At 45.2% G+C, this 24349-nt stretch overlaps 1 protein-coding gene across 1 annotated transcript in view; it reads right to left on the bottom strand.

Moving 5' to 3' along the window:
* Positions 1 to 24349, bottom strand: part of LOC141106542 (uncharacterized) — a 55726-nt gene that overhangs the window by 7801 nt on the left and 23576 nt on the right. The window contains 2 exon segments of the mRNA XM_073597398.1: positions 9093 to 9542; positions 23833 to 23850. Of these exon segments, the coding sequence (XP_073453499.1) occupies positions 9093 to 9542; positions 23833 to 23850 (468 nt within the window).

Genomic DNA, 24349 nt, shown 5'->3' with positions numbered 1-24349 from the left:
CTAGTGATAGCTTCATGGGCTTTAGAGGGCAGTCCAATCACGCCACTGGACGTCCCTGTGGTAACCCGGAAGCGGCGACGTTGATGTGGGCGTGATATAGAGCGGAAGTGAGGAGTGCTTCCAGTGTGGGCGGAGCACATGGATGTTAGAGAGGAGATGTGTGGTGTTGATGGGTTCATATATTACTCAGTTTGAGCTACAATGATAATTAGACCTCAGTATTAAAATGATTCTCTGTAGTGTTCCCCCCAGAGCAGCCAATCAGATTGTAGGTGTCATTGTCCTGCTGCACATCAGGAGATGAGAGGAAATGTCTGGTTGTCATGGCAACACCTCCTATCTCATCCTGCCTAAATGTCATCTGTGTTATGGAAGGAGGAAAGTCCTCCAGCTCGGATATTATTTATTATATTCGTAGATGTGCTCAACTTTCACAAGAAACTATAATATATATATATATATATACATACACTCACTGGCCACTTTATTAGGTACACCTGTTTAGTCGCTTATTTTGTGAAGAAACATCAGCTGGGGACTTTTTTAAATTAATATCGGTAGATGTAAAGTGTATTATGTTTTTTTTCTTGGGTCATAGAAGACTGCATCCATCCAACAAGCCCGCAGGTTATTGATCACTTGACCTCAAAGATTTACCCCCCCCTTCCTGACCAGGCCATTTTTTGTGATACTTTGACACTTACGCAGTCCTAGGACATTGTACCCAAATAAAATATATGTCCTTTTTTTCCCCATGTAGCACCCTGGGGTTTAGTTAGAGATGCCCCTCACAAATTTACTTGCCAGGAGTAGTTACCCTGGTCAGTTGTTAGAAATCCATTGATTTCTCCCTAAGCTTGGCCTTGTTGTATTTTTCTCTTCTACCACTAGGTGGCCAGGCACTTGGTGGTAGTAGATATAAGAAGGATATAAGAATGGGAGAGATGACATCACTAAGGGAGCTAGGGAGGAGGTGAAATCCTTATGGATAGAGCTCCAAAAGGGATGAAGCTAAGGGGAAAATAATACTGGGAGTATTCTATAGGCCCCCTAACCTGAGGAAGGAAGGGGAGACGGATCTCCTATCACAATTTGGATTAGCAGCAAAGGTGGGAAGTGTTATCATAATGGGGGATTTTAAGTATCCAGACATAGACTGGACGGAGGGAACCGCGCATTCATCTAAGGCTCTCCAGTTCCTAAATGTCTTGCAGGACAATTTCATGGTTCAGATGGTAGACGCACCAACTAGAAATAAAGCATTACTAGATCTACTGATTACCAACAATACAGACCTGGTCACGGATGTGGAAATACGGGGCAATTTAGGAAACAGCGATCATAGGTCAATTGTCTTCAGTATAAATCACACAAATAGGAAACATAAGGTGAATACAAAAGACACTGAATTTCAAAAGAGCCAACTTCCCTAAACTATGAACCTTGTTAAAAGGCATGAATTGGGATAAAATCTTAGGAACAAAGAACATGGAGGTGAGATGGGTTTGCTTTAAGAGCATATTAAATAAGGGCATTAGCCAATGCATCCCATTGGGTACTACATTTAAAGAGCGAACAAAAGTCCTGGATGGCTTAACGCCAATGTAAAAATGCATATACAAGCAAAGGAGAAGGCCTTCAAAAAACACAAGGTTGAGGGATCATCATGAGCATTCAGACTTTATAAAGAATGCAACAAGATATGTAAGGGTGCAATAAGGACAGCTAAGATAGAACACGAAAGACACATAGCGGAGGAGAGCAAAGAAAATCCCAAGAAATTATTTAAGTATGTAAACAGTTAAAAAGGGAGGACAGACCATATTGGCCCCATAAAGAATGAGGAAGGACATCTGGTTACAAACGATGGGAAATGGCGAAGGTATTGAATTTATTCTTCTCAGTCTTCACAAAGGAATCAGGGGGCTTCAGTAACCAAAACTGCAGTGTTTATCCTCATGACACATCACAGGAAACACCTCCATGGTTAACAGAGGACAGAATTAAAATTAGACTTGGGCAACTTAACATTAATAAATCACCGGAACCAGATGGCTTGCATCTGAGGGTACTTAGGGAACTCAGTCAAATAATTGCTGACTGGAATGGTACCAGCTGATTGGAGAAAAGCCAATGTAGCACCAATATTTAAAAAGGGCCCAAAATACGTACCTGGGAATTACAGACAAGTTAGCCTAACATCAATAGTATGCAAGCTCTTGGAGGGGGCAATAAGGGACTATGTACAAGATTTTAGTAATGAGAACGGTATCATTAGCAGTAATCAGCATGGATTCATGAAGAATCATTCTTGCCAAACCAATCTATTAACCTTCTATGAGGAGGTGAGTTGTCATCTAAATAAAGGAAGGCCCGTAGACGTGGTGTATCTAGATTTTGCAAAAGCATTTGACATAGTTCCCCATAAACATTTACTGTACAAAATAAGGTCAGTTGGAATGGACCACAGGGTGAGTACATGGATTGAAAACTGGCTACAAGGGCGAGTTTAGTGGGTGGTGATAAATGGGGAGTAATCGGAATGGTCAGAGGTGGGTAGTGGGGTCCCCCAGGGTTCTGTGCTGGAACCAATCCTATTTATTATGTTCATAAACGACCTGGAGGATGGGGTAAACAGTTCAATCTCTGTATTTGCGAACAATACTAAGCTAAGCAGGGCAATAACTTCTCCGCAGGATATGGAAACCTTGCAAAAAGATCTGAACAAATTAATGGTGTGGGCAACTACATGGCAAATGAGGAAAAAATATGAATGCAATCTATACACTGAGAGGAGAACCTCTGGCGGAATGGAGGATGGAAAAGGACCTGGGGGTCCCAGTAGATGATAGGCTCAGCAATGGCATGCAATGCCAAGCTGCTGCTAACAAAGCAAACAGAATATTGGCATGCATTTAAAAGGGGATCAACTCCAGAGATAAAAAGATAATTCTTCCTCTCTACAAGACTCTGGTCTGGCCGCACCTAGAGTATGCTGTCCAGTTCTGGGCACCAGTCCTCAGGAAGGATGTACTGGAAATGGACCAAGTACAAAGAAGGGCAACTAAGCTAATAAAGGGTCTGGAGGATCTTAGTTATGAGGAAAGGTTGCGAGCACTGAACTTATTCTCTCTGAAGAAGAGACGCTTGAGAGGGGATATGGTTTCAATTCATAAATACCGTACTGGTGACCCCACAATAGGGATAAAACATTTTTGCGGAAGGGAGTTTAACAAGACTCGTGGCCACTCATTAAAATTAGAAGAAAAGAGATTTAACCTTACACTACGTAGAGGGTTCTTTACCGCAAGAGCGGCAAGGATGTGGAATTCCCTTCCACAGGTGGTGGTCTCAGGGGGGGGGCATCGCTAGTTTCAAGAAACTATTAGATAAGCACCTGAGTGACCACAACATACAGGGATATACAATGTAATACTGACATATAATCACACACATAGGTTGGACTTGTGTCTTTTTTCAACCTCACCTACTGTGTAACTATGTAACTCAAGGTCAGGTTATGGGTATATGATATGGGGTATCTCAGCCAATGGGCAGGGGATTTCTTGAATCTGCTGTGAGAGCCTATATATTCGGGTGAGGTCAGGTATTCTGTGCCACCTGGACGGCTGTCTGGGTGGATGTGTGTTGCGTGCCCCGGGCTGCTAGGCCAAAGATTGGGCCTATCCCGGGGGCAACCGGCTGCTAGGCTGTCTGAGGGCCTATCCAATAGTGAAAGAGCAGCGCAGGGTTTGGACTGTGGCTTGCAGTCCAACCAGAAGTGACGGTTCTGCCAGCCGGAGAACCTGTCAGTGGTCGGAGGTAGAGGGGAAGCTGTCGCCACAAAGGGACCAACCACCTTGTTACCAGGGACCACAGTGAGTAACTAAAGCAAGTAACGGAGCAGCATTCTCACCGAACGGACATGGTGGAGAATTGAGAATCTTCAGGCGGTGATCAAGTCAGGGACCCAACCAGTGGAGGAGATGCTTGCAGAGCAGCCTTGTGTGTCAAGCCAGGGACCGAGCCAGTCATCAGGGGTGAAGCTTGAGAAGTATCTCGAGTGCCAAGCTAGGGACTCAGCAGAGAGGCGGGGTGACCCTTGAGGGAGATACCACCATGAAGATTGGAGGAGCTCAAGGGATTCAGAGTTAGTGAATCAGTGGGTCTAGTGAGAGATCGAGAGCTCAGTGTTGAAGACTACAAGAGGCAGTTGTAGTGAAGCTGAAGGAACTGTTAAAGACTGTTACCATAGGAGACAGTATTCCTCCATGTGCAGATGTGGTGCCTTGCTGGGGCCTTTCCCTGCATGGCTGTCTTCCTATTGAAGTCTCTGAGTCTGACAAGTGAATCTACAACTACTTAAGGGTGTCCTGGGTCTAACGCGCTTTCCCTCAAAAACATAAAAAGAACTGTTAAGAGAAATAAAACTTCTTTTACATCCAAGAAGTGTCTGGCGCCCAAAAACTTTGTCCACCTTGCACCCACTATGCCTCACAATCCACCCTTTTCAGAAGGATGTCAGCTATCTTTGGCCGGGAATGTTCTCATTGGACTGGACAAGGCCAGAGACCTTGCTACACTCACAAATAGAGCTTTCTTTTGGTGGTATTTGATCACTCCTCGTTTTTTTATTCTTTGCGATATAAACAAAAAACGACCAATAATTTTGAAAAAAAAAAAAAACTATATTTTTTAGTTTCTGCTATATAACATCCAATAAAAAAATGTAAATAATTTAAATTTCTTCATCAAGTTAGGCCAATATGTATTCTGCTACATATATTTGGTAAAAAATACCAATAAGCGTATATTGATTGTTTTGCGGAAAAAGTTATTGTGTCTACAAAACTATGGGATATTTTATTTTACTAGTAATGGCAAATCAGTGACTTATGCAATATTTCAGCGGACAAATCTGACACCTGACACTTTTTTTGGGGACCAGTGACACTAATACAGTGATCAGTACTAAAAAAAAAATATGCAGTCACTGTACTAATGACACTGGCTGGGAAGAGGTTAACATCAGGGGTGATCAAAGGGTTAACTGTGTGCCTAGTCTGTGTTTCAGTGTAGTGGGGGAGGTGCTTGTACTGCTGGAAGGCATGGATCGGTGTTCCTGCTTTACAGGAACACAGGATCTCATGCCTTCTGTACTGACAGAAAGGCAATCTGCCTTGTTTACAAAGTCAAAGTACCAAAAGATCAGCGGGTGCAGGCGGACATCGAGTCAGCAGGTCTCGCTGTGTAAAATCACATAAAATCACAGTGGGAGCGAGCCACTGGTGACACGCACATTTGCACCCGATACCCGGAAATGCAGGATCACACACACACGGGGGGATGGGGGCAAAGGCGCTTCTTTGTTTATAATGTACCCTGGTGTGGAATGATTTGTCTGCAACCATTCACTATCCTAACGTCCTCCATACACTGTGCATACCACAAAAGGGGAATTCCCATATGATTGCCTACTTCCTGTCTTCCTATAAACTAAGGGGGCTTATAGAGGATGAATGAGGAGTTGTTTTTTTTGCAGAGCTCCAATCTCATTTTGCAGAGGCATTTACAAGTATATTTTTTATCTGAGCTGCCTGACTGACGCACACCAGTAATACCAGAGACTGCATGTTACTACCCCACAGTGCACCAGAGACCCTGCATTATTATTATTCGAGATTTATATAGCACCAACAGTTTACGCAGCGCTTTACAAGGTATAAGGGGGACAACACAATTACAGTACAGTTCAATACAAAAGGTACAGGAGGGCCCTGCTCATAGAGCTTATATTCTAAAGGGAGGGGGTGGTGGTACAAAAGGGAATAGCTGCAAAGAATGATTTGATGGGGGTGGCTCAGGGACAGTTATGTGGGTGTGGGATAGGCTTCCCTGAATAAATTAGTTTTCAGGGATCTCCTAAAGGTGGACAGGGTAGGGGCTGATCGGACATACTGGGGCAGGGAATTCCAGAGGATGGGAGAGGCTCTGGAGAAGTCTTGAAGGCGAGCATGGGAGGAGGTAACAAGTGAGCTAGAGAGGCATAGGCACCAGGGACCCCACACAGCCACCAGGGACCCCACACAGAGACCCTGCATAGCCATTAGAGACCCCACATAGTCCCCCAGAGACTCCTCACAGCCACCAGGGACCCTGCATAGTCACCAGTGGTCCTGCATAGCAACCAGAGACTCCACATAGCCAACAGAGACCCCACATAGCCAACCCTGCATAGCAACCAGAGACCCCCACATAGACACTAGAGACCCAACATAGCCTCCAGAGACCCTGCATAGCCACTTGAGAAGGAAGAGGTGGGATATATTTAGATGGGAGGAGAGGGCATCTAATTTTAGTCTTTTGCTAAGCAGAACAAAACCAAAATACACCGCTGACTCTGCCTGTACCTGCCGCCCGCTCACAGTAGAATTACTCTGAGCGGTTGGCAGGTGGTTAACCAAGTGCAAGCAAAGATAAACAAAACCAGACTTTAGGTTGGTGAAACAATTAATCTAACACCTTCCTGCGGACCACACATGCAGCCTCATGGAAATGAGCTTTTTTTCCCCATGGGGCCGCATATATGCAGACTCCCCATTCTGCTGGGAGCGCGCCTCCCAGCACAGCGACCGGTCTTTCACTGAGACCCCCGGGTCATTAATGATCAGAAACTCAGGACTCTCAATTCTGGGTCACCTGATAGCTGGGATAGCCTCTGATTGGCTATCACAGTGATCAGTCACTGTGAGCCCACCCCTGTGTTTAGTTCCTCCTTTGAATGAAGAGAAAGATACATTGTATCTTCCTCTTGCAAGAGAGGAAAATTTAAAAAAAGCCCAAGTATAAAAAAAAAAAAAACAACAAGATCAGGGTTTGCCAGGGTTAGTGTTAGGGTCAAGGTTGGGGGTCACGGTCAGCAGATTTTTGGGTAAAATTAAAAAATAAAAAAATGAAATTAATGTCAGTTAGCATCACTGTGTTTTAGGTAGAGTGAAAAGAAAGCAAAATAATAAATAAATAAATATATATATTTTTTTTACTGTTATGGGACAATTTTTCATTCAAAATACCCCCCCCCCAAAAAAAAAATCAGGAGATAGCCGTTACCATTTACCACCAAAAGAAAGCCTAAATTGTCTTGAAAAAAAAAAACAAGAAACAAAAACAAAAAAAACACGGTATAATCCACCTGGATACACAAAGTAGTTGTGATGATATGTACAGTTTTACTAATACATGTCAAAGTTGCAAAATTTTGCTTTGGACAATATTCTGCTGGGAAAGCTTGGTTCCTTCCATTCATGTGGATGTTACCCTGACACATACCACCTACTCAAACATTGTTGGTGACCAAGTACACCCCTTTGTGGAAATGATATTCCCTGATGGCTGCGGCCTCCTTCAGCAGGATAATGTACCCTGCCACATTGCAAAAATGGTTCAAGAATGGTTTGAGGAACTCAACAAGTTCACGGTGTTACCTTGGACTCCGAATCCTCAAAATTACAGTCCATTGAGCATCTCGCAACTTACAGGACTTAAAGTGGTTGTAAAGACAGGAAGTTTTTTTTTATCTTAATGCATTCAATGCATTAGGATAAAAAAAAAAAAAAAAATCTGTGTGCAGCAGCCCCCCTAATACTTACTCGAGCCCTATCTAGACCCAGTGATGTTACACGAGAGTCTTGGTTGTCCGGGACGCCCCCTCCTCATTTGCTGTGCCATTGGCTCCCGCTGCTGTCAAATTCAATAAGCCAATGAGGAGAAGGAGGGTGGGGCCGAGCCACGGCATTTGTCTGAATAGACACACAGAGCAGCGGCTCGGCTCAGGTGACCCCATAGCTAGCTGCTTGCTGTGGGGGCACTAGGCAGGAGTGAGGGGCAGGAGCGCCGGCGAGGAACACAAAAAGAGGATCTGGGCTGCTCTGTGCAAAACCACTGCACAGAGCAGGTAAGTATAACATGTTTGTTATTTTTAAACAAACATAAAAAAAGACTTTAATATCACTTTAAATGATTTGCTACTGATGGCTTGGTGCCAGATACCACAGCATCCCTTCACAGGTATAGTGGTGTCCATTTTGCTGCCAAAACAGCCTTGACCTGCATGCAACAGGTCAAGGCTGTTTTGGCAGCAAAAGGGGTACCTAGTCAATATTAGGTGGGTCATCATTAATATGGTTGTGATTTTATATATATATATATATATATATATATATATATATATATATATATATATATATACATACATATATACATACATACACACACACACGGCAACTCAAATAAAGGATAACAGTATAATAATGATTTTTTACAAGAAAAACAGAAATGGTAATGCACTAGGTGTGCGCGCCCTCCAACGATACTTTAATAATAAGAATTTTTTGTATAAAAGTGGGTACTCACAAAATGCAACTGACAAAAGGCCATACACACAGTGCATGGACATGCACAGAACACGGGGTACAGCTAATGCGTTTCGGGGGCGCTGAGGAAGGGGGTGCGCACCTGAAACGCGTTAGCTTTCCCCTGTGTTCTGTGCATTTCCATGCACTGTGTTTATGGCCTTTTGTCAGTTGCATTTTGTGAGTACCCACTTTTATACAAAAAATTTCTTATTATTAAATTATCTTTGGTAATGCACTAGGTGTGCACACCTTCCATTTCTGTTTTTCTTGTAGTCCCTTTCGGATTACCCCATCTGAGTAAGGCGGCATCCACCTAGTTTTGGGATACCACATATACCTTTCACACCACCATTTTATCTGACATCTGTTACTCCACACCTTGGAAGACCTATTAGCGCTGGAAGTGACTGTGTTTTTTGTAATAATTAATTTTTATTTAACTTTGGTGTGATGGTGATGAAAGAGTATCCAGTTCAGTATAAGCCCAGACAAATTACTTTTTGGCGTTTCAACTCAGGTATATTGACGACAAGACGAGCAAGACTTCTCATTATATATAAGATCGAGAGACAAGTCATTTTCTAAACACCTAACACCTTCCCTCCTGTATGTACACTTTGATGCCTGATGAGGGATCTTTTACAGGAAAAGCAGCTCCCGCATTCTAAACACGAATATGGCTTCTCTCCGGTGTGAGTCCTCTGGTGCAAACTAAGTTTTTGTTTGCTGGAAAAACATCTCCCGCACTCGGTGCAGGTGAACGGCTTTTCCCCCGTGTGACACCTCTGGTGTCTAATAACGCTGTCTTTGAGCGGAAAACATTTCCCGCATTCGGGGCATGAAAACGGCTTCTCCCTCGTGTGGACAGGTTGATGTCTCATCAAGGCTCGTTTCCGGGGGAAGGATTTTCCACATTCGGAGCAGGAAAACGGCTTCAATCCGGTGTGAGTTCTCTGGTGCATTACTGCAGTCGATTTCTGTCGAAAGCATCTCCCGCATTCGGGACATGAAAATGGTTTCTCTCCGGTGTGTATCCTCTCATGTTTAATAAGACTGGACACCAGAGAAAAGCACTTCCCGCACTCTGAACATTTATATGGCTTCTCCCCCGTGTGAACTCTTGTGTGTCTGATAAGAGACCCTTTTGAAGTAAAACTTTTCCCGCATTCAGAACATGAAAATGGTTTCATTTCATCCTGATCTTCAATCTGAACTTTTTCAATACACTCCCCATGAGTAGAGGGACCAGGTGACTGATCTGCACCATGAGGTGTTGGATGGATATTTAGAGTATTTTTTTTCTCTGAAGAATCTGATGGGACATCATCATCTTCTGTTTTAGAATATGTCATATTACACTTTCTGTATCGTCCATCTGCACAACAAGAGGAGAAAACCATTAACTGCTCTGCAATTAAAACAGCAAGACATTGCTTAGACGTGAGAAGGTCTAAATATCATGGACTATATCCAAGAACAAGGATTGACAATTTTATAGTATCTGAACTACGATCCCAAGAGTCCATATTTTGGTTTACCTCTCAATAGATACAATCACTTTATAAATTGTTACTGTATATTTTGTTACTCACCTGTGTTGATCTCTATAGGAACTTCCTCCTCTTTAATCACACATGCTTCATCCTCCTCCTCAACTTCTGAGCCATCTGTGAATAAAGAAGAGAGTGAAGCCCCCTGTACTGAGATGTATGAGAGACCCCAGAGAGTGTGTGTGGGGGGAGACTGATCACATCTCTTGGCTGGTAACACACAATGACATGATGTGAGGAGGAGAGCCGGAGTCTAATAGAGGCTGATGTCTCCTGACTCCCCCACTGGGCACATACTGTCTCCCCATTACTGTCTACTGACAGAGGAGGGGGGAGAAGAAGAAATTGTTGTAGTGACTGAACAAGGAGAATTTGGGATTCTTTTCTGGATTGAGACTGTATTCACACCTGAAGGACGCAACGCGTTTGGCTTCATAGTAGCTTTTCTGAGTTTAGTGTTTATTACTCACCTATGGTGATATATGGAGGAATTTCCTCCTTTTGAATAACTTGTAGTTCCTCCTCTTCACGTTTGACCTTTGTCTGAGTGGCTCTGGTGTTTGTGAATAAAGATGAGAGTGAAGCCCCCTGTACTGAGATGTATGAGAGACCCCAGAGAGTGTGTGTGGGGGGAGATTGGTCACGTCTCTTGGCTGGTAACACACAATGACATGATGTGATGAGGAGAGCCGGAGTCTAATAGAGTCTGATGTCTCCTGACTCCCCCACTGGGCACATACTGTCTCCCCATTACTGTCTACTGACAGAGGAGGGGGGAGAAGAAGAGATTGTTGTAGTGACTGAACAAGGAGAATCTGGGACTCTTCTCTGGATTTACTGTTTATTACTCACCTGTGCTGATCTCTGGAGGGATTTCCTTCTCATTACCTGGATCATCACCACTCATGTATGACTCCTCTTCTTCTTTCACTTCAACTTTAACAAACGTTAGGCCTTCACCCTATAGGAGACAAAATACAGACTTTATTATATATAACTCATCCACTTGCTGACAATACATATTACTGTGATAGGGTGGCTCTTACGGGCACAGGGATGTACCCGAACGTCATCACCTGTTTCCGTGTTTCAAGCACGTGTGCGCTCTGCCCGCCTACTCTTCTGTGATTTGTCACAGCGGGAATTTGTTAGCAGATCCTAGCCAATGATTCATGGCTGGGACCTGCTGATCGGCTGTGTTGAAACACAGCCCAGAGCTCTGTGTTGACAAACAACAAAGGGGCTCTGTACAGAGGGAACACTCGCTTTGTTTTTTTTTTCCCGCAGGGAAAAGAAACAAATTGATCTGTAGTAAAAAGTAGCATGCATTACATATTGTTAAGCACATAATTAACCCCTCGACGTTAACCCCTTCCCAGCCAATGCCATTAGTACAGTGACAGTGTATAGTATTATCACTGTATTAGTGTCACTGGTGATGTCAGTGGCAGTTAGTCAGTTCCCACAAAGTGTCAGATTGCCTGCCGCACTATCACATTCCTACTATAAGGTCGCTGATTGTCGCATTTACTAGCCACTTGCCAACCGCAATACGCATACTCGCCGGACACTTTATTAGGTACACCTGTTCAATTGCTTGGTAACACAAATTGCTAATCAGCCAATCACATGTCAGCAACTCAGTGAATTTAGACTACTTGCTGAAGTTCAAACCAAGTATCAGAATGGAGAAGAAAGGGCATTTAAGGGACTTTGAACGTGGCATGGTTGTTGGTGCCATCTGGGCTGGTCTGAGTATTAACAAAAACTGCTGATCTACTGGGATTTTCACACACAACCATCTCTTGGGTTTACAGAAAATAGTCAGAAAAAGAGAAAATATCCAGTGAGCGGCAGTTGTGTGGAGGAAAATGCCTTGTCGATGTCAGAGGTCAGAGGAGAATGGACAGACTGGTTGAGATGATAGAAACAAGAACAGTAACCACTCGTTACAACCAAGGTATGCAGAATACCATCTCTGAATGTACAACACATCACACCTTGAAGCAGATGGGCTACAGCAGCAGAAGACCACACTGGGTGCCACTCCTATCAGCTAAGAACAGGAAACTGAGGCTACAATTCACACAGGCTCACCAAAATTGGACAATAGAAGATTGGAAAAACGTTGCCTGGTCTGATGGGTCTCAAATTTCAGCTGCAACATTCAGATGGTGAGGTCAGACTTTGGCATAGACAACATGAAAGCATGGATCCATCCTGCCTTATATCAATGGTTCAGGCTGGTGGTGTAATGGTGTGGGGGATATTTTCTTGGCACACTTAAGGCCCCTTAGTACCAATAGAGCATCATTTAAACACCACAACCTACCTGAGTATTGTTGCTGACCATGTCCATCCCTTTATGACTACAGTGTACTCATCTTCTGATGGCTCCTTCCAGCAGGATAATGCTCCATGTCACAAACCTCCAATCATCTCACCACTGGTTTCTTGAACAAGACAATGAGATCACTGTACTCCAATGGCCTCCACACTCACCAGATCACAATCCAACAGAGCAATAGGGCACCGTTGGGATGTGGTGGAACGGGAGATTGGCATCATGTATATGCAAACGACAAATCTGCAGCAACTGCTTGATGCTATCATGTCAATATGGACCAAAATCTCTGAGGAATGTCTCCAACACCTTGTAGAATCTATGCCATGAAAAATGAAGGCAGTTCTGAAGGCAAAAGGGGGCCCAACCCGGGACTAGCAAGGTGTACCTAATAAAGTGGCCGGCGAGTGTGTATTATATATATAGATATATCTATCTCTCTCTCTATATATAATACACACTCGCCGGCCACTTTATTAGGTACACCTTGCTAGTCCCGGGTTGGGCCCCCTTTTGCTTTCAGAACTGCCTTCATTTTTCATGACATAGATTCTACAAGGTGTTGGAGAATGGAAATTAGCCGATGAATGGCTTTTTCATGAAAGCAGTTTGGCAGTTTGGGTAGCTCATTAAATGTCCCTTCCCGGGACTTGCCGTGTTTCTCAGGCTTAGTGTTTTTACCAGCGAACACGGGAAACAAACCTTCCAGGAGTGCTTACAGAGAAGATGAATATCGGTTCTAATTAAAATCCTCAGTTCCACCTACCTGATCCTCCTGAGGGATCTCCTGATGTTCCTGTGTGGAGTCCCGGGAATACAGAGGACGGGGACATCTCTCTGGGGGATTTCTGTTACTGGATCCATCTGTAGGAAACACACACACTGACTGAATACATTGTTTCTATGTCTTTATATCAGAGGATGTGTGTATCTAGGTGGATCCTCAATACTCTTCTCTTCTTTATAAGAAATGAAAGTCTCCTCTTACCCGGTGATGTGAGGGGCGGCCGGTTCTCCATCATGACGTCCTTCTACAGATCCTTGTGTCCTTCTATATACTCTGTCTCTGTATTTGAAAGGGATTGTAAAATTATAAGTAATTAAAAATAAAGTTTATGCTAAAAAAAAATGTAAACCTTACATGGGGCTGACTGCCATACATGCCTCTGTCTTGGAGGGCGGGGCATTTCCAGTAACAGAACAAAGCGAAAGAGGACCTCGGCACAAGCTTAACTACTTGCTGACCGGCTCACGCTGATATGCTTCGGCAAAGTGGCACAGGTGCGCAAAACAACGTACCCGTACGTCACTGCATCACCCGCGGCTAGCAGACGCGTGCCTGTGGGTCCCGCTGACTCGATGTCCGCCTGTGGCCTGCGATTGTGGCACGGAGAGGCAGAACGGGGAGATGTCTATGTAAACAAGGCATTTCCCTGTTCTGCCTAGCAACATGACAGAGATCTACTGCTCCCAGTGATCGGGAGCAGTGATCTCTGTGAGTGATCTCACAGATCCCCCCCCCCCCCAAACAGTCCCCAAAAAACATCTGTCAGTGCACAAAACATCTGTCTGTCCCCATCACATCTGTCTGTCCCCATCACATCTGTCTGTCCCCATCACATCCGTCACAGTGCACAAAACATCTGTCTGTCCCCATTACATCTGTCACAGTGCACAAAACATCTGTCTGTCCCCATTACATCTGTCACAGTGCACAAAACATCTGTCTGTCCCCATTACATCTGTCACAGTGCACAAAACATCTGTCTGTCCCCATTACATCTGTCACAGTGCACAAAACATCTGTCTGTCCCCATTACATCTGTCTGTCCCCATTACATCTGTCACAGTGCACAAAACATCTGTCTGTCCCCATTACATCTGTCACAGTGCACAAAACATCTGTCTGTCCCCATTACATCTGTCACAGTGCACAAAAAATCTGTCTGTCACATCTGTCTGTCTGTCCCCATCATATCTGTCACAGTGCACAAAACCATCTGTCTGTCCCCATCACATCCATCACAGTGCACAAAACCATCTGTCTGTCCCCATCACATCTGTCACAGTGCACAAAACATCTGTCCCAATCACATCGATGACAGTGCACAAAACATCTGTCTGTCCCCATCACATCCATCACAGTGCACAAAACATCTGTCTGTCCCCATCACAGTCTGTCCCCATTACATCCGTCACAGAGCACAAAACATCTGTCTGTCCCCCCGTCACATCTGTCTGTCCCCATCACATCCGTCACAGTGCACAAAATGTCTGTCCCCATCACATCTGTCACAGTGCACAAAATGTCTGTCCCCATCACATCCATCACAGTGCACAAAACCATCTGTCTTTCCCCCATCATATCTGTCACAGTGCACAAAACATCTGTCTGTCCCCATCACAGTCTGTCCCCATTACATCCGTCACAGTGCACAAAACATCTGTCTGTCCCCCCGTCACATCTGTCTGTCCCCATCACATCCGTCACAGTGCACAAAACATCTGTCTGTCCCCATCACATCTGTCTGTCCCCATCACATCCATCACAGTGCACAAAACATCTGTCTGTCCCCCCGTCACATCTGTCTGTCCCCATCACATCCATCACAGTGCACAAAACATCTGTCTGTCCCCCCGTCACATCTGTCTGTCCCCATCACATCCATCACAGTGCACAAAACATCTGTCCCAATCACATCGATGACAGTGCACAAAACATCTGTCTGTCCCCATCACAGTCTGTCCCCATTACATCCGTCACAGTGCACAAAACATCTGTCTGTCCCCCGTCACATCTGTCTGTCCCCATCACATCCATCACAGTGCACAAAATGTCTGTCCCCATCACATCTGTCACAGTGCACAAAATGTCTGTCCCCATCACATCCATCACAGTGCACAAAACATCTGTCTTTCCCCCATCACATCCGTCACAGTGCACAAAACATCTGTCTGTCCCCATCACAGTCTGTCCCCATTACATCCGTCACAGAGCACAAAACATTTGTCTGTCCCCCGTCACATCTGTCTGTCCCCATCACATCCATCACAGTGCACAAAACATCTGTCTGTCCCCATCACATCCCCCATCACCGCTGGTGGCCGATCAACATCTGTCAGTGTACCAACGTCCCATCAATTAATAAAACATTTAAAGCGCCCCCGTCCCCCATGCTCACATGCAAAGGTGAATGCACATGTTGGTCCCATGTGAGAGTGGGATCCCTAACTATCTGAATCCCCAGCTATAGGACATACACCAATCAGCCATAACATTATGACCACTGACAGACAAAGTGAATAACATTGATTATCTCATTACAATGGCACCTGAAAGCGGGTGGGATATATTAGGCAGCAAGTGAACATGTTGTTCCTGAAGTTGATGTGTTGAAAGCAGAAAACAAAAAAAAAAAAAAAAAAAAAAAAAAGAAAAAGGCAAGCGTAAGGATTTGAGGGACTTTGACAAGGGTTGTCATGGCTGGATGACTGGATCAGAGCAACTCCAATACTGCAGCCCTTGTGGGATGTTCCTGATTTGCAGGGGTGAGGACCGGCCAAAAGAGGTCCAAGGAAGGAAAACAGGCCAAGGCTCATTGATGCACATGGGAAGCAAATGTTTCCTTCTGTAGACCAATCCAATAGAAGAGCCCCATAGTTCAAATTGCTGAAAAAGTGAATGCTGGTTCTAATAGAAAGGAGTCAGAACACACAGAGCAGTGTTGTTTGTTGTGTATTGGACTGTGTAGCCGCAGACTTGTCAGGGTGCCCATGCTGACCCCCCATGTCCACAGCCAAAAGCTCCTAGACCTAGAGCGGGCACATAAGCATCAGAACTGGACCACGGAGCAATGGCAGAAGGTGGTCTGTTCTGATGAATTCAAGAATGGTTGGAGGATCACAATGAGTTTGAGGCGATGTGTTGGTCTCCAAATTCTTCAGATCTCGAACCAATAGAGTACCTGTGGGTTGTGCTGGAAAAACAAGTTCGATCCATAGAGGCCCCACCTCACAACTTACAGGACATAAAGGATCTGCTACTGATGGCTTGGTGCCAGATATCACAAGGTACCTTCAGAGATCTAGTGGAGTCCATGCTTGTATGGGTTATGGTGGGTGGTCATAATGTTATGGCTGATCAGTGGCAGTGTGCTTTCAACATGTATTTGCAAACGTATACAACGGAAACCTCTGTCTTGGCTTGGTTCGTTTTTTTTTTTGTGCTGACTAGCTTGAAAATGTGCTGGGGATCTTTTGTATTGATTGGTATGTTGCCCTGCCCATGTGCACCTTTCCCCTTTTTTGCTGCTATTCAATCCAATACCCAATCAAAAGAGAGAAGAACCTAAAGAGGAACCGGTCTCAAAGCTCCTCATCAGGCTCTGGCCACCCCACAACAAAACTATCCGGATGCTGCCCCTGTCTGTGTACTGTGCTGCACCGAGGAGAAACATTCAGTATGGACACTCCAGCCTCAGTGCCCGTGCCCTGCGACAAATTCCAGAGAGTGAATACAGTGTGCACAGGTCCAGGACTGAGGAATGTACAACATAATTATATACGGCACATGGGGTGAGGACTATGTAAAGCACAACCTAGTGCATAAAGTGCAGGGGTGAGGACTGGATAATGTACAACATACTGTATACAGTGCAGGGGGTGAGAACTGTGTAATGTACAACATAGTGTATACAGTGCAGGGGGTGAGAACTGTGTAATGTACAACATAGTGTATACAGTGCAGGGGGTGAGAACTGTGTAATGTACAACATAGTGTATACAGTACAGGGGGTGAGGACTGGGTAATGTACAACATAGTGTATACAGTGCAGGGGGTGAGAACTGTGTAATGTACAACATAGTGTATACAGTACAGGGGGTGAGGACTGGGTAATGTACAACATAGTGTATACAGTGCAGGGGGTGAGGACTATGTAATGTACAACATACTGTATACAGTGCAGGGGGTGAGAACTGTGTAATGTACAACATAGTGTATACAGTACAGGGGGTGAGGACTGGGTAATGTACAACATAGTGTATACAGTGCAGGGGGTGAGGACTATGTAATGTACAACATACTGTATACAGTGCAGGGGGTGAGAACTGTGTGATGTACAACATAGTGTATACAGTACAGGGGGTGAGGACTGGGTAATGTACAACATAGTGTATACAGTGCAGGGGGTGAGGACTGGGTAATGTACAACATAGTGTATACAGTACAGGGGGTGAGGACTGGGTAATGTACAACATAGTGTATACAGTGCAGGGATGAGGATTGGGTAATGTACAACATAGTGTATACAGTGCAGGGATGAGGATTGGGTAATGTACAACATAGTGTATACAGTGCAGGGGTGAGGACTGTGTAATGTACAACAGTGTATACAGTACAGGGGGTGAGGACTATGTAATGTACAACATAGTGTATACAGTGCAGGGGGTGAGGACTATGTAATGTACAACATACTGTATACAGTGCAGGGGGTGAGGACTATGTAATGTACAACAGTGTATACAGTACAGGGGGTGAGGACTATGTAATGTACAACATACTGTATACAGTGCAGGGGGTGAGGACTGTGTAATGTACAACATACTGTATACAGTACAGGGGGTGAGGACTATGTAATGTACAACAGTGTATACAGTACAGGGGGTGAGGACTATGTAATGTACAACATAGTGTATACAGTACAGGGGGTGAGGACTATGTAATGTACAACAGTGTATACAGTACAGGGGGTGAGGACTATGTAATGTACAACATACTGTATACAGTGCAGGGGGTGAGGACTGTGTAATGTACAACAGTGTATACAGTACAGGGGGTGAGGACTATGTAATGTACAACAGTGCATACAGTACAGGGGGTGAGGACTATGTAATGTACAACATAGTGTATACAGTACAGGGGGTGAGGACTATGTAATGTACAACATAGTGTATACAGTGCAGGGGGTGAGGACTATGTAATGTACAACATAGTGTATACAGTGCAGGGGGTGAGGACTGTGAAGAAATAAATGTCCAGACATTGGTGATCAGTCGGGGAAAGCCCTCTAAGTTGGTGTGAGGAAATGATGGTTAAATTGCAGCATCAGTCGACTCTAACATATATAGAAAGCTCACCCCCACCACCCCTCAGTGCCTATATATATATATATATATATATATATATATATATATATATATATATATATATATATAGTGAGTGCTCATCAGTTTGGCTCCAGTTCTTGTACACAACACAGAAATACCAGAATTAACTGGGACCTGGCCCCACCCCCAAGGGAGACATGTCTCCGCCCCCTAGGGAGACAATGCCCCACCTCTGCGGCACAAAACAACATCCTGGAACATTTCTGACAAATGGGATGTAATTAGGAGCTGACAGGTAGCCAATCAGTGTGTGGAGGGAAGTCACGTGGGTGTGTGTATTGTGTAGCATTGGAAGCAGCCTTCCATCACATGGATGTGAGGACTGTAGTCATCCCCAGGTCACTTCTGCAGGATGTGGGATGGCTGGGGGAGTCTGTCCATAGAACTGTGTAGGCTGCAACCCCTGTACCCCATAACACACATAGAGGATTCCCAGCGGGAGGGTAGGGAGAGTGCATGTAGGGGCTGAGGAAGTCTGCATATAACCCAGTTCACACACAGTGCTGGGACCCCCTTCTCTCATAATAAGAAGACAATATTACCTCCTCCTCACTGGACACACACTCTCCACATTTACACCGCTTCACGAAGATTCTTCCTCTCCAAACAAGTCTTCCGGGCTCCAACAAAATGGCCCCCAACCCACCTTTACTAAGGACACGTCTTCCTGTCTTGTGGCGGACTTGCGCCCTCTAGTGCTAGCTCTGTCTCTATACGGTTCTGGGTCATCCAAGCTCAGCAGCTCGGCGACCAGTAAGCAGCCAGAGTTGAATTTCAGTTTCAGGGGGACACAGTAATGAAAGAGGAAGCAGGGTGATGTGTGGTGGTGAGCTACAATAATAATTCCATCTGAGTATTAAATTATTATTATTAACCACTTAAGGACCGAGCCCATTTCACTTGGTTACAAGTTAAAATCTGTATTTTTTACTAGAAAATTACTTAGAACCCCCAAACATATATATATTAGCAAAGACTGGAGGAAAAAAATGGCGGTCATTGCAATATTTTATGTCACACGGTATTTGCGCAGCGGTCTTTCAAACGCAATTTTAAAAAATACACCTTTTTGAAATAAAAAAAAAAAGAAAACTGTAAAGTTAGCCCAATTGTTTTGTACATTGTGAAAGAGGATGTTACGCCGAGTAAATAGATACCAAACATGTTACAGTTGAAAAATTACGCACACTTGTGAAATGGCGAAAAAAGGACGGTACTTAAAAATCCCCATAGGCGATGCTTTTTTTTTTTTTTAACAGTTACCAGGTTAGAGTTACAGAGAAGGTCTGGTGCTAGAATTATTGCTCACACTCTGACGATCGCGGCAATACCTCACCTGTGTGATTTGAATAGCGTTTACATTTGCGGGTGCGACCTACGTATGCATTTTTTTTGCTGCATGAGCATGTAGGGACGGGGCGCTTTAAAAAAAAAAAAAAAAAAAAAAAATATTTATTTTATTTTATTTTTATTTTTTGACACTAACCCTTTAAAAAAAAACAAATAAATCTGATCAGTTTTATTACTGTCACAAGGAATATATACATCGGAGACCCGATCGAAGCCAAATCCGGCTTTGTTCAGGTGACAGCCTACCTGGGACAACGGCTGTGCGGCTGCCAAGCTGGATTGGCCGATATAACCAGATAGCCGACCGCCCGTTCCGAAAAACGGTACCGGGGTATAGCCTGCAGCTGCAACTGCAGAGAGCGACCAATCAGATTGTAGATATAATTTTCCTAGTGAAGATCAGGAGATGAGAGGAAAAATCTGATTGAAAGCTCTAACAAAGCGGAGCCCTCTGATTCCTCCTGTATTGAATTGTTTTGTAACGGTACTGTCTGCCCTCATGTTGTAAAGTGCTGTGCAAACTGTTGGCACTATATAAATCCTGCAGAGCTGGCTCTAGGCTTTGTGAGGCCTTAGGCAAAACTTAGACATGAGGCCCCACTCACACCCATAATGAGAAAAAATAATTCAAGAGATAAAAAATAACGGTGCCCCCCCCCACAGCGCTGCCGACTTCCCTCCTTTGTCTCCCGCTGACTGCTGTGGGGGATCTTCAGGATGGAGGCTGGAAAAAGGGGCTGGTAATTTACCAGCCCCTACCTTTTCTAAAAGAACACAGTGAGTGATCGAGACTGATCACTCACTGTGTTCATTTATAGCTGAAGCATAGTAAACTGTTTACTATGCTTTAGTTTATGAATTAACAGGAGCCTCTGTCTCCTGTTCATTCATCTGCAGTGCAGCTGAGACAACAGAGAAAGGAACTGGGGAATGTGTTTCCTCAGTCCCTTTCTCTGTCTCAAAAGTGAGAATTCAGGGGTCTGTTTAGACCCCTAATATCTCACCAAAGCAACCAAAAAACTCTCACCAAAAACGTAAAAAAAAAAAAAAACTGTAAAAAAAAAAATTTAAACTAAGATTTCTAATCAACCTAAAAAGCAATGCCTAATATGTAGCCACGCTCACAGTTTTTTTCTGTATGCCACAGGTTACCATCCCCGTAGTAGGGGCCCCAGTGCCTTACTTTACCCATGAGGCTATTATGATGGTACTGTACAATGGCGGTAAAGTAGGAGAGGAAAGTGGAGGGTATGACGGCGGGTAATATGTACATGAGAGGGGTACAGAGTCTATGGAGGCAAGTAGTATGTAGTAGCAAGTAGTATGTAGAGGAGAGAGGTGCCGAGTGTATGGCGGTGGGTAGTATATACATGAGAGGGGTGCGAGTGTATGGCGGTGGGTAGTAAGTATATGAGAGGGGTGTGGAGTGTATGGCGGTGGGTAGTATATACATGAGAGGGGTGCGAGTGTATGGCGGTGGGTAGTATGTACATGAGAGGGGTGCGGAGTGAATGGCGGTGGGTAGTATGTACATGAGAGGGGTGTGGAGTGTATGGCAGTGGGTAGTATGTATATGAGAGGGATGCGGAATGTATGGCGGTGGGTAGTATGTACATGAGAAGTGTGCGGAGTGTATGGCGTTGGGTAGTATGTACATGAGAAGGGTGCGGAATGTATGGCGGTGGGTAGCATGTACATGAGAAGGGTGCGGAATGTATGGCGGTGGGTAGCATGTACATGAGAAGGATGCAGAGTGTATGGCGGTGGGTAGTATGTACATGAGAAGGATGCAGAGTGTATGGCGGTGGGTAGTATGTACATGAGAAGGATGCAGAGTGTATGGCGGTGGGTAGTATGTACATGAGAAGGGTGCAGAGTGTATGGCGGTGGGTAGTATGTACATGAGAAGGGTGCGGAGTGTATGGCAGTGGGTAGTATGACATGAGAGAGGTGTGGAGTGTATGGTGGTAGGTAGCATGACATGAGAAGGGTGCGGAATGTATGGCGGTGGGTAGTATGACATGAGAGGGGTGCGGAGTGTATGGCGGTGGGTAGTATGTACATGAGAGGGGTGCGGAGTGTATGGCGGTGGGTAGTATGACATGAGAGGGGTGCGGAGTGTATGGCGGTGGGTAGTATGTACATGAGAGGGGTGCGGAGTGTATGGCGGTGGGTAGTATGTACATGAGAGGGGTGCGGAGTGTATGACGGTGGGTAGTATGACATGAGAGGGGTGCGGAGTGTATGGCGGTGGGTAGTATGTACATGAGAGGGGTGCGGAGTGTATGGCGGTGGGTAGTATGTACATGAGAGGGGTGCGGAGTGTATGGCGGTGGGTAGTATGACATGAGAGGGGTGTGGAGTGTATGGCGGTGGGTAGTATGACATGAGAGGGGTGCGGAGTGTATGGCGGTGGGTAGTATGTACATGAGAGGGGTGCGGAGTGTATGGCGGTGGGTAGTATGTACATGAGAGGGGTGCGGAGTGTATGGCGGTGGGTAGTATGTACATGAGAGGGGTGCGGAGTGTATGGCGGTGGGTAGTATGTACATGAGAGGGGTGCGGAGTGTATGGCGGTGGGTAGTATGTACATGAGAGGGGTGTGGAGTGTATGATGGTGGGTAGTATGACATGAGAGGGGTGCGGAGTGTATGGCGGTGGGTAGTATGTACATGAGAGGGGTGTGGAGTGTATGATGGTGGGTAGTATGACATGAGAGGGGTGCGGAGTGTATGGCGGTGGGTAGTATGACATGAGAGGGGTGTGGAGTGTATGGCGGTGGGTAGTATGTACATGAGAAGGGTGCGGAGTGTATGGCGGTGGGTAGTATGTACATGAGAAGGGTACCAGTACTACTAATGCAGCACAAAGGGGTTAATTAAGTGCCACTGGTCACTAATGCATCAGTGACCAATGGCAGTACATTAACCCCCTCCATGCTGCATATTACAAATACCATTGTAAATTACCCCCCCAAAGAGTTAATCACTTCCGGCAGTTATCACAGCTAAGCCACTGACACAATAGTGCCTTATGCCCCGTACACATGATCGGAAATTCGGCCAGCAAAAGACCGATGAGCTTTTGGTCGGAAAATGCGACCGTGTGTATGCTCCCTCGGACTTTTGCTGGCCGATTCCAGCCAGCAAAAAATTGAGAGCAGGTTCTCAATTTTTCGGTCGGAAAAAGATACGATTGGAAATTCCGATCGTCTGTACACATTCCGACGTGCAAAATTCCTACGCATGCTCGGAAACAATTCAACGCATGCTCAGAAGCATTGAACTTCATTTCCTCGGCTCGTTGTAGTGTTGTACGTCACCGTGTTCTTGACGGTCGTAAGTTCAGCAAACTTTTGTGTGACCGTGTGTATGCAAGCCAAGCTTGAGCGGAATTCAAGCTTGGCTTGCATACACACGGTCCATCCAAGACGAAAAACCATCCAAGATTTTTCCGACGGAAAACCCGCTCGTGTGTAGGCGGCATTAGGTAAGGTTTTTAGCCTCTGCAAACTTGCTTGCACTGTTGCACGGGGCTTCACTGGCTGCTAGCAGGTCTTGGAAGCAGCACTCTGCTCTGCTCTTTCATCCGCCTCCCGGCCTGTGAATGACATCACGCCGGGTGGGCCTAGGAAGCTCCTGTCCGGCGGAGATCGCTCCGCCTGACAGGGAAGTGACTGCATTGGACTCAAAGCATGTTGGCACCGCTCTGCTGCAGATATAACAGTGTAGCGGTGGCTGGCGGGTGTCATGCCTGTCTGCAGCAGTGCAGAGCAAGCAGCATCTCGTCTGCAGCAGGCATTGCTGTATACTAAAGACTGGGACCCTTTACCAGCCAGGCCCGCTCACCCTGCCACCTTAGGGACACTGACCGGGACATTCCCTCCCATTCTACCACATGCATCAGGCAAATTAGGCGGCTGCAAGGCCCCTGGGAGCGCGAGGCCTTAGGCGACTGCCTTATTTGCCGAATTAGAGAGTCGCCTCTGGCTCACACTACACGTCACCATCTGAATGAAAAGGGATACTACGGTAGGAGACCCACTGCTGACACAGAAACATAAAAAAGCCAGAATGGAGTTTGCCAAAACTTACCTGAGGAAGCCAAAATCCTTTTGGGAAAATGTGCTGTGGACAGACGAAACAAAATTACAGGTTTTTGGTAAAGCCCATCAAAAGCCCAGAAAAAGAAATGAGGCTTTTAAAGAAATAAATACAGTCCCTACAGTTAAACACGGTAAAAGTTCACTGATGTTTTGTGGTTGCTTTGCTGCTTCAGGCACTGGATGTCTTGACCGTATGTATGGCATTATGAAATCTGAAGACTACCAATGATCTCTGGGGTGGACTGTAGGGCTCAGTGTCAGAAAGTTGGTTTTCTGTCAGAAGTCATGGGTCTTACAGCGGGACATTGACCCAAGGCAAATGTCAAAAAGCACCCAGAAATGGTATAAGACAAAGTGCTGGAGAATACTGAACTGGTCAGCAATGAGTCCAGATCTAAATCCCATAGAGCACCTGTGG

Source organism: Aquarana catesbeiana, linkage group LG08, assembly GCF_042186555.1.
Source record: "Aquarana catesbeiana isolate 2022-GZ linkage group LG08, ASM4218655v1, whole genome shotgun sequence".
In the NCBI taxonomy this organism is placed as follows: Eukaryota; Metazoa; Chordata; class Amphibia; order Anura; family Ranidae; genus Aquarana; species Aquarana catesbeiana.
This window is presented reverse-complemented; position numbering and strand designations above follow the sequence as displayed.